The sequence below is a fragment of the Triticum urartu genome, chromosome 4A (assembly GCF_056163025.1).
Source record: "Triticum urartu cultivar PI428250 chromosome 4A, HENAU_Tu73, whole genome shotgun sequence".
Classification (NCBI taxonomy): domain Eukaryota; kingdom Viridiplantae; phylum Streptophyta; class Magnoliopsida; order Poales; family Poaceae; genus Triticum; species Triticum urartu.
The window spans coordinates 149,550,970-149,565,850 of NC_141876.1; the positions used below are offsets into that span (position 1 = coordinate 149,550,970).

The following is a 14,881-nucleotide window of genomic DNA, read 5'->3' on the forward strand; positions in this document are numbered from 1 at the left end:
GAACGTTTAACACCCGCTCACGAGAAGAGACAAGAAGGGGCGCCGGTGGACGTAGGAGTGTCGGATTGCAAAACGGACAACGGGGAAAATGCTCGGATGCATGAGACGAACACGTATGCAAATGTGATGCACATGATGACATGATATGAAATGCATGACATGGACAAAATGCAAAACGAAAGACAAAAACCCAACCACGAAGGGAATCTCATATCGCATCTCCGGAAAAGGCAAGAGTCGAGTTACAAATATGGAAAGTTGTATCCGGGGTGTTACACTGATCCCTCCATGCAAAGCATCTTGTAAGCCGAAGACGTTGAATAGACTCCTTCCCAGTTCCATGACCAGATTGGCCTGTCCTCGGTCCCAGGCTCCAGCTACATATCAATCAGAATCTCCCACAAACGAATGAATTGCGCCAGCCCTTCCGTGCATAGTTGGCCAGCGATGTCATCCGTCCACCCATGCATCCATAGCGCATCCTTCACTCACCTTTTATTCACAATTTGTGTTCTGACTTGCTTGTATACCAGCGGTGCCAGATCGCCAATTGTAGCCCCACTGATCCATCTATCTTTCCAGAACAACGTTTTCGTTCCCTCGCCAACCTGCCACTTCACAAGACTAGCGAACACTGCCCTTGCTTGTTTGTCTGGGGTCCAGTTCAACCCTTGCCACAGTCTCGTGTCGTCCGTCCTAGATAACCACTCCCATCTCATTCTGAGCGTGATCCCTTGCTTGCACAGGTCAATCACTCCCAGCCCTCCAAGCTCCTTGGGTCTACAAACACGCTTCCAAGACAAGCAGCGGCCACCATGAAGTTCCTCCCGATCCAGCCCATAAGAAGGCTCTGCAGCCCTTGTCCACCCGCTCCAAAGCCCATTTTGGAGCCTCAGCAACGATCATGTGGTGGGTTGGCCTCGCCCTCATCACCTGGTTAACCAAAATCAATCTTCCCGGCCAAGTCACAAACCCTCTTTGCCATCCCGGGACAATACGAAGTGCCGCATCCACTGCCAGTTGCCACTCTGATCTCTTTAGCTGCTTGATACTCAGTCTCGAAACTTCTCCAAAGATCCCAAGCACCTCCTTTACAAAGAACAAATCTGACACAGTGGGTCTGATGAAGAACACCACATCGTCCGCGTATAGAGATAAACGATGCATTGGGTTGCAGCCTGATAAGCGCATTTCATATACATAATTTTGGCACACAAATATACCATATATTGTGATCTGACCACAATTCTTGCTATGAACTATTGCATATTTGAATGAAAATCATTTAAAGGGATCGTTTACTAGTCTTTGGTTTATTTTGCAGAAATGTGCGCAAAGGCACTATAACCGTCAAGATTCCGTCTAGATGGCTATCGAGAAGAGTGAAGAAAAGAAGGAAGAAGAGACTTGTGTGAGATGAAAAGAAGTAACCAGGGGGCTAGCTAAAGAAGTGGGGGGGACCTTCTTGTGAAGAAAGAAGAGAAGGAGGAGGGCTAATGTGTAAAGTTTGCAGATCAGGGAGGGGGTCAAAATCCCTAGATCGCCTCCATTCCCCATCGGGCCTGGCTACACCTCCATCTCCCTCACCCCTCCTTCTCCACCTCCAGCCGCTTCTCCACCTCCAGCCGCCGCCACGGCCAGGCCGGCGTGGTGGTGCGCCTCCGCAGCCCCTCCATCTACCATACCACTAGCACCCAGCGCCATCCATTCACCAGCACCAACATCAGCATCCACCACTCACCACCATCTCCAGCCACTGCCGCACCTCGCGCGGACGTCCAGACACAGGGGTTGCGGGCGTCTGATCCCCCGCGCGCCTCCACCTGCTTGCTCTGCCTGCTGATCCTCTTTGCTGCTGCTCCTTTTCATGCGCCCCTACTGCTGCAGCCTCTTCTTCCCGCCGCTGCTTGCTGCCTTCTCTTTCAATCCCTTTTGCAGCTGCTCTTCTTCTACTGCGCCCCCTGCTGCTCTCTCAACGCTGCTGCTCCTTCTCCATCTCCCAACTGCATGCTGCGCCTCTGCTGAAGCCTTCTCTGAACTCCCTGCTGCTGCTTCTCTTCCTTACCTCCGCTGCTGCTGCTGCTCTCTCTCTCTCTCTCAACCTTCTCTGAACCTGCTGCTGAACCCCACGCTCCTGCTGCTCTTCTTCACCAACTGAAGTTGCTGTTGCTTTCTCTCTCTCTTTCTCTCTGTAATTCATAAGAAATAGTACTGTACAATTATGTGACTGTTTTAGACTTGTGCTTGTGAGGTGTTCTTTTGTTGATGTGTAAGAACTAGCTATATATGTCATATATATTCTGTACTTGCTGATGATTGGTCTCCAGTTTATTGTTCTTGTGATATAAATACATACGTGTGTGTGTTTGATGTGAAACAATTATATATATGTGGCCTATTTGTCAGTTAGTGGTTTGTATAAATTCAGATTACTTCTAGTGATTTTATTCCGTATTGAAATTGCTCTCTGTGGTAGTCAGTTGTGTGATCATTTAATTTTCAGGCTCTGTTATAGCTTTGTCCGTATGATAAATGTGTTTGTGATGTGAAACATATCTGTCTATGTCTTATAATCTTGTTTTTTCCCTCTTTTGCTTGTCATTTCCAGTACTAGTTCATGTTGTGTTGTTTCCTTTTGTGTTAGTGATTTAGTGTCTTAAGTAAAACAAGAAAATGCCAAAAAGACAGTGATTGCATTCTTATCTCTCCTATATGCTTGTTTGCACCTTCTTTGTCGATGATTTTCCGAAATATGATAGTTTAGGTTTATTTCCCTGCAATCATCATTTCAATTGTGTTACCTAGATTTAGCCGAGCATAGCCGCTGATTTGCCTAGTCCCTGTGGAGAACACGACATTCGTAGTTTGGGCGTAAAAACCCCACTATACTTACAACTGATCACAGCCGCTCATCGTCCACAACTTTATTAATCTCTACTCCTAATGTATGAGTTGGTTGAATAGTATGGTTTTTTTCGTCCCATCACTTTCAATTGTTTTATTTTGCTGGTTTTTTTTTGTCCCACCTCCCACCGCCATATCCTCATGTTGATTTTTTTACCATCCCAATAAAAACTTTTCTAACCTTTTCAAACTTTCCTAACTAGATATGTTAAAAATAGGCAGGATCCGATAGCACTTACCAAACAATAAATTTTAGTTTCATAGCAATCAATTCCAAATCTTAACTTTCCTAATTTATCGATCCTCGCCTTTTCTAACAACAAATATCTCTCTTCGAGTTGGTAGTTCGATACGCATGATTTTTTCAGCCTCCACCTCCCACCACCACCTCATCGTTGGTTTTCTCTCCCATGAAACCGAATCGCATGACCCTTCCCATCCTATGTCGCTCGACCCTCTATCTTCTTCTAGGTTCACCGCCACCGCGTGCCCCACCAAAATCGCTTGAGTGAAGATCAATCCATCCAGACTGGATTGATCTGTCGGTGACGAACCCTGCCTAGATTGGATTAGTTCGGGTGTGAGGCCACCGGACGTGGTGACTGTGTGCGAGCGCTCTAATCGAATCGAATCCCGCCACCGGTCTCGTCCACCTAGCCATGGCCGATGATCACTTATGTTGTGGCCGCGTCCCTCTTCGGACGGTGATGATGTTAGAGGGAGCCGCTGGCGCTGGCTAGGCTCCCGAGTCCCGACCGATCGCGTCGGCTCGCTGCTCCTCACTCAGTAGTTGCCAAGGAGGCTCGGGAAGATAAAGGAGAAGGAGACTAACGGCGTGCGGCACATGAAGGGCCCAAGGAGTAAGTGACAGGATTCTGTTCCGGCCTTCTCTCTAACTCACCAAGGTAATCAATCTCATGCTGAATCTTTTGGTGCTATTCTGTTCTTGCTAGGTAGTAGAAAATGGAACATTGTCAGACATATTTTGACAGCTATAGACTTTCCGTTGTTGATTCTTTTTAGTTCTATACGAAGAATGAATTAATTGTATTGCGATGTATATTGTTGTATATGACAAGATGAATCAATTGGCGGCACTTATGTATCTGTGAATGATGTCATGGACCATTTGCAGGTCGTCCGCACTAGGGTGTTTGGTCAAGATGGTGTTACTGCAGGTGGACGATGTGCTCGAGCACCTGGAGAGTGTTGAGAAATGACTTGTGCGCCTTGAGGAAGGAGCGGTTAGACCGGTAAGCTTACATCTGCATTTGCTTTCCTCCATGAAACAGTTGTTGTGTACATATATACATGCATGATTGATACCAACTCAACCGAACAAAACTAAAGTGAAACTGATGGTGGTGTACGTGTGTGTATACTGCAGTGCATGGGAAGGAATCAACATGTGTAGGTGGAAAGAGGGGGGATTCATATTGGGCCATGTTTGCAAGGAGACCATCCAGGACAAACAATCAGGAAGGGAAGTATAGATATTGAAAAGAGAGCTCGGACATGGTGTCGAGAATGGAAAGGAGGGGTAGAATTATTATTTTTCTTCTAAATAGAGTGGTTAAAGAGACACGACAATTATTGATAGAGAGAAAAAGCTGAAAAATGAGTTTGTTGTTATACGGATGGAAAGCATATCACATCATGGAAAGCATATTTCATAATGCTTGACATATTATTTTATGAAATAGAACAATTGTTTTATCATTTATTGTTATTCTATGGCAATGTGTGGATATTTAATATAAGGTATATGCCAGACAAGATTGATGTTGAACCACTAGAGTATGCGTCCGTTATTGTATGATATGTACCATTTCATATATCATGGCCGGTTATGATAGTGTGCATTTCTTGGCACTGGGAATTGGCCGTGGACACCATAGAGGGAAGAGGAGGAGGGGGGGTGATGTCGTCAGGCAGCGCTAAGAGGAAGGTGTGGACTGAACGCCGTGGCGGAGAGATGGCAACGACGTCATCGAGGAGGGCAGGACGGAGGAATGAGATGCGGGTGTGAGCGTTGTGTCATGCGGTGAGAGAATGAGAGAGTGAATTGTTTGCTACAAGAGAAATGTCACATACTTTTATATAGTGAAAATATAAGATAACCCAACAAGTCATTGAAGAAAAAATGCAGGAAATGATTCACATGTGAGATTATAATTTACTAGAATTGAAATGCGAGTCACTCTACTAAAAAGCACGATACCACTCCGACTAAAAACGGCCATCTACTCTCATTTGAGGTGCGCTTGCATTTAGCATCTGACAATGTGAGATTATAGTTGCTACAGGCCTTTCGTTGTATAAAACACAATGAATCATTCTAGTAAACTAGTAAACCATAACAGGAAATGATTCACATGTGAGATTATAGTTGCTACTGGCCTTTCGTTGTATAAAACACAGTGAGTTTTTGTGCCTTCTATCAACATCGCTTCAACACACCTTTATTGTCGATAAATTCTTTTTGAAGGTCTACATAATCCATCTCAATCTCTCTCATACTCTGTGAACATAAATATATATAGAAACACACCTTATGTATTATCGTGCACAACAACTATATAAAGAATAATTATTCATATGCACTTCATTCATTGGTCAGATGCTAAATGCAAGCGAACCTCAAATGAGAGTAGGTGACCGTTTTTAGTCGGAGTGAGTGGTATCGTGCTTTTTAATAGAGTGACTCGCATTCCAATTCTAGTAAACTATAATCTCACATGTGAATCATTTCCTGTATTTTTTCTTCAGAGATGACTTGTTGGGTTATCTTATATTTTTCACTATATAAAAGTATGTGACATTTCTTTTGTAGCAAACAAATGCTTACCCTAAAAAAGACACATCTTTCTTCTGATTTATTTTTTAAAAGAGCAATTCACTCTCTCATTCTTTCACCGCATGGCACAACGCTCACACCCACATCTCATTCCTCCGTCCTGCTCTCCTCGATGATGTCGTTGCCATCTCTCCGCCACGGCGTTCAGTCCACACCTTCCTCTTAGCGCCGCCTAACGACATCGCCCCCTCCTCTTCTTCCCTTTATGGTGTCCACGGCCAACTCCCAGTGCCAAGGAATGCACACTATCATAACCGGCCATGATATATGAAATGGTACATATCATACGATAATGGACGCATACTCTAGTGGTTCAACATCAATCTTGTCCGACATATACCTTATACTAAATATCCACACATTGCCATAGAATAACAATAAATGATAAAACAATTGTTCTATTTCATAATATAATATGTCAAACATTATGAGATATGCTTTTCATCCGTATAACGACAAACTCATTGTGTCAATGACTTCCATATTATCAGAATTGATAATGAGACGATTGCAGCTCGTTTTCTGTGCCAACACTAAACCAAACCTGAGTGCTAACGCCTCCACTGTCAGAGCATCCGCACCGTACTGAATCTTTCAGTTACCACCTATTATGAAGTTTCCTTTGTCATCTTTGATAACAGCACCCGCTGTGCCCCGTAGCTGATCATGATCAAAAGAAGCATCCACATTCAATTTAACAAACCCCATGGAAGGTCTGCACCATCCTTCATTCTTTCTCTTTGCTTTAGGTGAGTGGGCATTTACATAATTCGTTGTTATAGCCCTAATCCCCATAGAGGTTTGAGACGCCCCTTAAGACTTACCCTCATGGACTAGTTTCCGTCTATTCCACCATAAATACGAAGCAGCTATAGCGATTAGTTCCCCTGCATTCCGGGAGCCCAATATAGGTAATTCATCGTCAGGCATAAGGAGTAAGAATTCAAGGACTGCCTCTCCTGCACGGTCAATGACACGGGCTTTTTTTACCACTTCACCCAAATATTCTCACACTTCTTTTGCCTTCTGGGACAGAAATAATATATGTTTCATGTTCTCTGGCCCATCCAAACATGCTGGGCATATTGGCTGAGTTTTTATACGCCTGTTGGCCAGTGTAACACGACACGGTAGAGTCTTGTGGAGCGTCCGCCAAATAAAAAATTTAACCTTCGCCGGACAAGCTAATTTCTAGATCTTACCCCAAATAGGATTGACCTTACTTCTACCCATGCCATCTGAGTATTCCAATTTCCTCCCATGTTGCTTTTTTCATTCCTCCACATACGCTGATCGTACAGTGTATAAACCGTTTTTTGTATAGCTCCAAGCAATAAAGTCCGACATATTGTGCATAGGGATCGGGATCGCTAGGACTCTATGGGTATCAATTGGCCACAAAGTTTGTCTCACCCAATCTTCATCCCAACAATTCGTGATTGGGTCAATAAGATCAGAAACTTTCGTCAGGATATTCCCCCTTCTCGGTGTAATAATTTTTCTATCTGCACAATTTGAGATCCATGCATCTCTCCATATGTCAATATTTTCTCCTCTTTCGACTCTCCATATATTGCCATTCCTGAGTGAATCCACTCCCGCCATAATGCTTTGCCACGTAAAAGAGGAGTCCTTTTTTAATACCGCGCTCATCAAATCGCCCTTCGGGAAATACTTTGCTCTTAGGATTATTGCACATAACGATTCAGGATTTTCCAAGAGGCGCCAAACTTGTTTCACTAACAAAGCCAGGTTAAAGCAGTGTATATCACGGAAACCCATTCCACCTTGGTCTTTTGGAACACACATCTTCCACCACGCCATCCAGTGCATTCTTTTCTAATTGTCCTCGTCACCCCACCAGAATTGCGACATCACGTATATGATTCCTTTGCAAATGTTTTTAGTAATTTTAAAGACGGACATTGTATATGTTGGGATAGCTTGAACAACAGACTTAAGCAAAATTTCTTTTCCACCCGCCGATAACAACCTTTCTTTCCATCCACTAATCTTCATAATAATACGATCAATCAAGAACTGGAAACAATCGCTTTTGTCCATGCCCACATTGGCAGGTAGTCCCAAATATTTATCGTTAAGTGTCTCCGTCATAATATTTAAAATTATACAGATTTGCACTTTGTTCTCCACTTTTGTATTGGGACTAGAAAATATACTGGATTTTTCGACACTCACCATTTGCCTCGAGGCGGCAAAGTAAGAGTCCAGAACTACTCTAAGGGCCTCCGCGTTCGCAGCATTTGCTCGCATGAGGATCAAAGAATCATCCGCAAATAATAGATTCGAAACTGAAGGGGCTTCCCTGCTAACTTTTATGCCGGAAATATTTTCCCTCTCCTCCGCGTTTGCTAAAAGGGCAGTCAGGCTCTCCGTACATAACAGGAATAAGTAGGGGGAGAGGGGGTCCCCCTGCCTTAGCCCTCTAGTTGGTTTGAAGTTACCAGTCTCATCTGCATTAAACCGAACCCCGTACTCCACAGAGGACACACATTGCATAATCAAGTTCATCCAGTTTTCTTTGAAACCCAGCTTCACCAAAATTGCTTTTAAGAAAGACCATTCCACTCGGTCGTAAGCATTGTGCATGTCCAACTTGATAGCACACAACCCCTCTTTTTAGTATTTGTTCGGATGGACTGGTAGCTTAATACTCCCTCCCTATCAAAATATAAGACTTATGACACTGTTATTTCAATGCAGAAGGAGTGCTCACATATTTAAACAGTTCCATTTTCTGATTACCCACTTATATAGTACTAATACACACAAACAAGCTTAATGCAAAAGAAGGGGTGAGTAATGAAATGCCTATGGTCTGGGTTAATGCCACACCGGATCGTATTCTGCACATTGTATCGTGGGAGATTTTTGACGGATTTGATTCAAAAAGTTTAGGCAACCCCCACTCGATCCGAGCCTAATGGCCTGTGGGCATCGCCGATTGATTAGGCCCACCTATCAGTGCGGTGCGTATGTAAGTAGACAAGTTTTTCTCAAAAAAAATGTAAGTAGACGAGTAAGCATAGGGTGTGTTTGATAGCCTACATTTCTTCAAACAAGTCCAGTGGGTGCAAGAAAAAAAAATTGGTTGTGTACACAAGGGCCTGGCCTGCATGCGCACGAACCATAAAAGTAGCTTAGAGCCTGACTCATGAGAAACGCTCGAATCGATCGCTTCCAACGAACCAGTCTGAGTCGAGTGCAAAAGGGGGTGCGGTGTAAACGATGATGCTAGGAGGAATCGGCATGGACATGGTGGGAGACAAAAATCGACATGAAATCTCCCTCTTCACCCATTTACTCACTCTCCTCTAGCGGTAGGACAAATCCAGTCTCAATTCTTAACACCGGTGATGGCGACTCAGATCTGCGAAACCGACGAGAATTTGCTTCTCCCCTTCGTCTCCGCTAGTAGGATCTGCTCTATCTCTGTATTGTTGGCCTCGTCTCCGACACGGGCGGGTCGTTAGCTCCAATGGCAGTAAACACCATACAACCACCCTCCATTATTAGGTCGTTAGGTATGGTCGATTTCGCAATTACTTACCACCACATCGATTTCATTAGGACCAACGGATGAAGCAAGTTGTTTATTCAGCAAGACTTATAACTATGATTTAGGCATGTGTCATATTGGTCCACACGAGAGTGATTCGTCAGGGTGATAAACCTGTGACCCGTTATGGTCCATTGTAAGCCTAAGTAGGGAGAGTGAATCTGAACTACATCTACAAGACTACAACAATGTAGAGGTTGTGAGCATGCTTCGAATGAGCACCTTTTGCCAAGCTAGTGGAGACGTTTAGAGGCAAAGGGTTGCTAGATGATAATATCCACACCTATATGGAAAAGCAAGTAGCAATGTTCTTTCTTGTTGCAGATCATAATCAGAGGTTCAAAGTTATTCACAACACATTCAGGAACACCAACTAGGCAAACTTCTAAGATTCGAACAAGTCCTACATGGTATTTGGAAGAACTACTACTGACCTAACCCTAATTACTGAAAAGTAGATCAAAGTAAATGACAATATTCTTCTCTGCTTTATTGGGAAGGGTCGGCCCCTTTACAATGGGTTTTTATCATTTATGTTACTAGTTGTGTCCCACTACTCAGTTTTATCATTAGAAGTTACAACTGCTAAAAAATGTCATCATTTCGTGATATGCTTATTCAAAAAAGCCATTAGATATCTAAAAAATGCCATCAGACATTGTTATTGTCAGGTCAAACCCGTTGACCATGTTATATGACAAAAAATACCCCTACACCCACATGTCATCTCTCTCTATCTCACAATAATAAGTGTTGACAGATATTTTTGGACCCAATAGCAAAATGAAAACAAAGTTCATTGGATTAGTGGGAGAAGCTTACACTGTCAAAGGACAAAGGAGGTTTGGGATATAAGGATCTTTATTCATTCAACTTCGTCATGTTAGCTAAGAACATCTCTAGCAGACCCCTTAAACCGCGAAACTGAAAACACGGTTTTTAGTTCATGGAAAACGCATTTTAAAGGTCAGTTTGAGCTGCGGCCAAACAGACCCCTTAAATATAAACTGTAAAATTAAATATTCACATATTTTTTCCCAACGTCTTCTTCTTTCTCTCGCCCTTGTCCATGATCTTCTACGAAGCCGACAGACAACCCACGAAAATGACCAAATCGGAGTGACAGACGGCCAAATACGCAACACATTGAAAGCGGCCAACCAATTAAGTGGGTCAAGTTTGGACATATCCATGGGCCCCTTGTAAGTGGGTCAAGACGACTAACCAATTAAGGAATCATCGATACAAATTTGGACATATTCATGGGTCCCTTGTAAGTGGGTCAAGACGACCAACCAATTACACCAAAGGGTCTTTCCATAAAGGTAGATGAATTACTTGATCCACACACTGACGTGCCGAGCCAGTTCTTTTGTTGGCTTCCAGCACAACAAAGAATGGGTAGGCTGTCCCCTACCCATTCTAGAAGCCCAATCAAATTTATTTATTTTAGAAGACTACTACTAATTAAGACTTGACTAGTAGGCTCTTAGGCTGGTCATAGTGGGAAGTAACTTATACTAGTGTCATACATATGACATTAGTCTAAGTTACTATCTTCATAGTGCAAAGTAATATAGTAGTAGTGTCATAGAAGACTTCATTAATTAGCTTGTAGACTCATCTTGTCTTGGAAAACACTATGTTACAGTAACATATTATGTTACCACCTCTCATTAATTACATGCCACATAAGCAAAAATTTCTTGGAGTGCGCTAGATTACTTGCTAAGTTACTCCCACTATGACTAGCAAAGACATTCTTGGTTGTGCTTCTAGAAGCCTAAAATTGCCACCAAAAGAACTAGCCATTCAAGCTGCTCAAGGGTGGTGCATGACACAGATCTTTATCGAGACAAATGCTATGGAGCTCAAGAAGGCCATCACGTAGACCGACTTGGACCTGGCACCAGTGGGTGTTTTGTTTCGAGAAATAAAAGCTGTTCTTAATATACATTTTTCTGTCTTTTAAGGTGACATTTTGTCCCAGAACTTCCCGGAAGCCTTAGCGGCGTTCGGTTCGAAGATTGGCGTCGAGCCCCAAGCCGTATGGCCAGGTGGCGCTCCGACCTTTGTCCGAGACTTGGTGGCCAGCGACATTGCTGTGCACGTTGGTTAATGGAATAAAGATATTCCATGTCAAGAAACCAGAAGTATATGCATAAAGGTCAGCTTCGGCAAGGTTACGAGAAAGCAGTTTCAACCTCTACCAACAACCACCTAGTCAATCTATAGTTACACAAATCTGTCAGCACAGCTCCACGCTTTCCCTATTCGTCTTTCATGGCCGTCTCATGCCTCCTTTTCTGCGCAACCTCGACAAGCAGAGTCAGCAGAGCTTCGCATACCTGCGACGTGTTCGCCTGATCCCCAGGCTCCTCATTCATCGAGGAATACACCATCCACGCATGGTCCAGCTTCCGCTCTGGTCGGACCGCCACCGATCCGGGAACTTCAGCATCCTTCCTCGTCACAAGACCGTCACTCTTCTCACTATACCTCGCCACCAGCAGCTGCGAGCATGCTGCCAAGGCAGCTGAAAGTGGCATTACAACAGGAATCCTTGCAGGATTGCCGTCAGCGGCAACCGGCAGCTCAACATGCGCAACATGAGAGAGGGCTGTCAGCACACTGGGGGTGATGCTTGCCTCCGTGTGGAATGATACAATTGGCACCTCGGGGGGCAATGGGTGCTGCGCCAGGAATTCTTTCCTCCTTTCATATGTCAGATCTTCTAGCGCCTGCAAATCACCCTGGAGAAACCCAAATGATTATGAAATTAAATTTGGTGTCGTCCACTGTGTAAGCTGACATGGTAATGATTGCAATGATCAATTCACAGAAAATACCTTAAGGACTTTCGAAACCAAAATCTCCATAAGCTTGCGTAGCATGACATAGTCACCAAGCTGCCCCTCTCTTAGGATATCAGAAGCAACTGGGCTTCCTCCATAGGGGCTTTGAGCTAGTACCAAACCTGCAACCTTGTCTTTCAGTTGTGGCCAGTAGAGTGACAGAGCTGCTGCCGCATCTACACCACCCTTGCTATGACCGAGAAGGAGCACACGTTTCCTTGATCCCCAGTATATTTCTTCAATGTATTCTTTTATCTCCCTTGCGTTTTTACTTACTGAAGACTGAAGGACACCTTTAGTATCACTTGATGAAAATAGTATATCAAGAGAAAAACACAAACCAATATAGGTAAGTACCTCACTGTGAATCTTGGCAATGTGACAAACCAGACCCATTTTGGAGAAGTATGCTTTTGTCTTCACAAAGTAAAGTGGCCCATGGTTACTAAATAAACCTGTAAAAGCAGAAGAACATGTGTAACCACAAAAGTTCCATAAATTGTTTTCAGTATCGACGTAACATCAGACTAACCTGGAACTAACAAATACACCACCGCATCAGGTAGCTTGTGCTCATTTTTTCTGGAGAGGAGTGAAATAAATATGTAAGATAGTTACTAAAAGCATTCTTTACATATTGTAAAAACTGAGATTCAGTTTTTTATTTTCACTGACCTCACGGAGTCAAGGATCTCCATAAATCTGGTCGTCCCATCCTCAGCTGCAGGTAAGCCTTGAGTGCGCTGAAGCCATCCGATATCATCTGCTGAACCACGTACAGTTTTCCGAGCACGATCTACGAGACTGCATATAGACATATAAAGAATCCACCATTATATTCCAATTCCAATTTAATCTAAAAATAATAAGAAAACACTGCTGGTTTCAATGAAAAATAGATATACTTGAAAAGTATAATACACAAATGACAGAGCAATCTCTACCCTTGAAATAGTGAAGCTCCATTCTGAAAAACACGAAAAGGTGCCATCTGCCCTGAGATTTCCAAGGTTTCTTGAGAGGAACTTATTACACTGGGAGACAAGCTACTGCCATCCAACTCTGCAGAAGAAGTCTGAAGAGCAGGCCTGCCAGAAGTTGAGACCGGTGGAAGTATTGCTAGTTCTTGGTCTTCCTCCGGTATTCCTGTAATCGAGAGTAAATATATGAAGGGGTTCAACCAGATTTATGACATGAATAAAAAAATCTTACGGCATAATCGTCAGTCAGAACAAGAAATCTAACCTGTGTAACCAGGCACTGGGAGGCACTGGGTAAAATACGAAGCTATTTGGGCAAGATTAGACGCAGCTTGGTTTAATGCTGGGACAGAGGGGAAGAGTTCTGAATCTTCAGCCCTATCGACTGATTGGCTATCGTCAACCTAGATTTGTGATTTATCAGTAACTATTCTGTTAGCACAAGGAAGTGATAAAACAAAAACAAAAAATATGACCACAGGGGCCTTTAGCCAGCATACTGCAGGTAACCGATACCTTTGTAACAACCCTGTCCTGGCACTAAGGTTAAGTAAGCCAAATCACTTGGCAACTTGGCTTGGTGCATTTTTGTGGATGTTAATAGCACGACGTATCAAGCAACTTGGGTTCAGAATATTGCAGGAATTGCCATTTAATCGTTCGCGCTGCATAAAAATGGCTACACGAGTAGCAGACCAATTTCCTTGTGAAAGGAATGTCAACTCTCAACTTGAATCGGCTCAATTCAATTCCTTTCACCTAGTGACGGGCATGCTTATATTTCTGCAGATTGATATAATAATAATAATAAAAACATAGAAGTGTTGCTACAATGTGGTAAAGTTGATGGCACCAAACCCTTCCTTCCCGATTAAACTTGAAAATGCATATGAAGAAGACGGGTAGTACGAAGGAAGGATAAGGATAAGGGGTCGAAAAGTTCAGCTTTATTATGGCACGCAACTCACAAGGCAAACAGACAACTATGGCGGCTGCCTGCTTCATTCCTACCAAAGTAAAAAAAAAACTCTACAGGTACTAAATTCCTAAGCAACTCGGATAATATCTGAACATCGAAATCTTGAAGGCATAGGAAGGTGGGTAGTACGAGCAAGAGGAAAACAAGCAGAGATCAACACGCATACGTACCGACGTGGAAGTAGAAGGCCCTCCCTGTGCTGAGGGCTCCATGCTGGACCGATGGATCCGCTAGTCCCAGTTATTAGTCCTAACGCGCTGGAAGAATACGGATTGAGAGGAATGAATGAATTAGGAACGAAACAAAACAATCTCGATTCGATCGGCTGACAGAGGTACTGGCCAAAGCAAACGGGAATCGGGACCACGAACCGGTGGATCCAGGAGGCGGCGGCTCGGCTGTCTTCTCCAGCGGGGGTGGGGTGGGGGTGTGGCGGCGGGAGAGGAGAAATTCCGTTTCGTGGGGAGGTAGGAGGGGACGGGACGGTAGTCGGTTTCTGCGGCAAGAAGTTAGTGGGAGCCTGGGAGGGAGGGAGGGAGAAGACGTCTCCCCCACGGACACGCGGCGCACCAGCAGCCCCAATTGATTCAGCGTTGCTTGGTTTGAGACTAAGGCCCTGTTTGGTTCAGATTTTATCGACGGATTCCGTTGCCGCGCAGCAGAATCTGAACTAAAAGGTGAACCCAACAGAATTCGATTTTAGAAATCCGTTGTCAAAATCTGAAC

General features: G+C 43.8%; 1 protein-coding gene and 1 long non-coding RNA gene across 3 annotated transcripts; one reads left to right on the plus strand and one right to left on the minus strand.

Annotated features, from left to right (window-relative positions):
- The first annotated feature begins 1,444 nt into the window (after positions 1 to 1,444).
- Positions 1,445 to 4,627, plus strand: LOC125551155 (uncharacterized). 2 transcript variants are annotated; one of them, XR_007302215.2, is made up of 3 exons: positions 1,535 to 3,809; positions 4,040 to 4,157; positions 4,292 to 4,627. It is a non-coding gene; the product is annotated as an uncharacterized LOC125551155 (long non-coding RNA). The 2 variants fall into 2 exon arrangements; XR_007302214.2 differs by having other exon boundaries at positions 1,445 to 4,157.
- Positions 4,628 to 11,456: 6,829 nt separating this feature from the next.
- Positions 11,457 to 14,667, minus strand: LOC125551154 (alpha/beta-Hydrolases superfamily protein). The gene is made up of 9 exons (XM_048714314.2): positions 14,527 to 14,667; positions 14,326 to 14,412; positions 13,442 to 13,580; positions 13,141 to 13,342; positions 12,872 to 13,000; positions 12,729 to 12,778; positions 12,554 to 12,651; positions 12,191 to 12,478; positions 11,457 to 12,094 (listed from the first exon to the last, which is right to left on the minus strand). Exons 2-9 carry the CDS (start codon positions 14,365 to 14,367, stop codon positions 11,612 to 11,614), a joined length of 1,431 nt encoding a protein of 476 aa, XP_048570271.1. The 5' UTR covers positions 14,368 to 14,412; positions 14,527 to 14,667; the 3' UTR covers positions 11,457 to 11,611.
- Between the last annotated feature and the right edge of the window lie 214 nt (positions 14,668 to 14,881).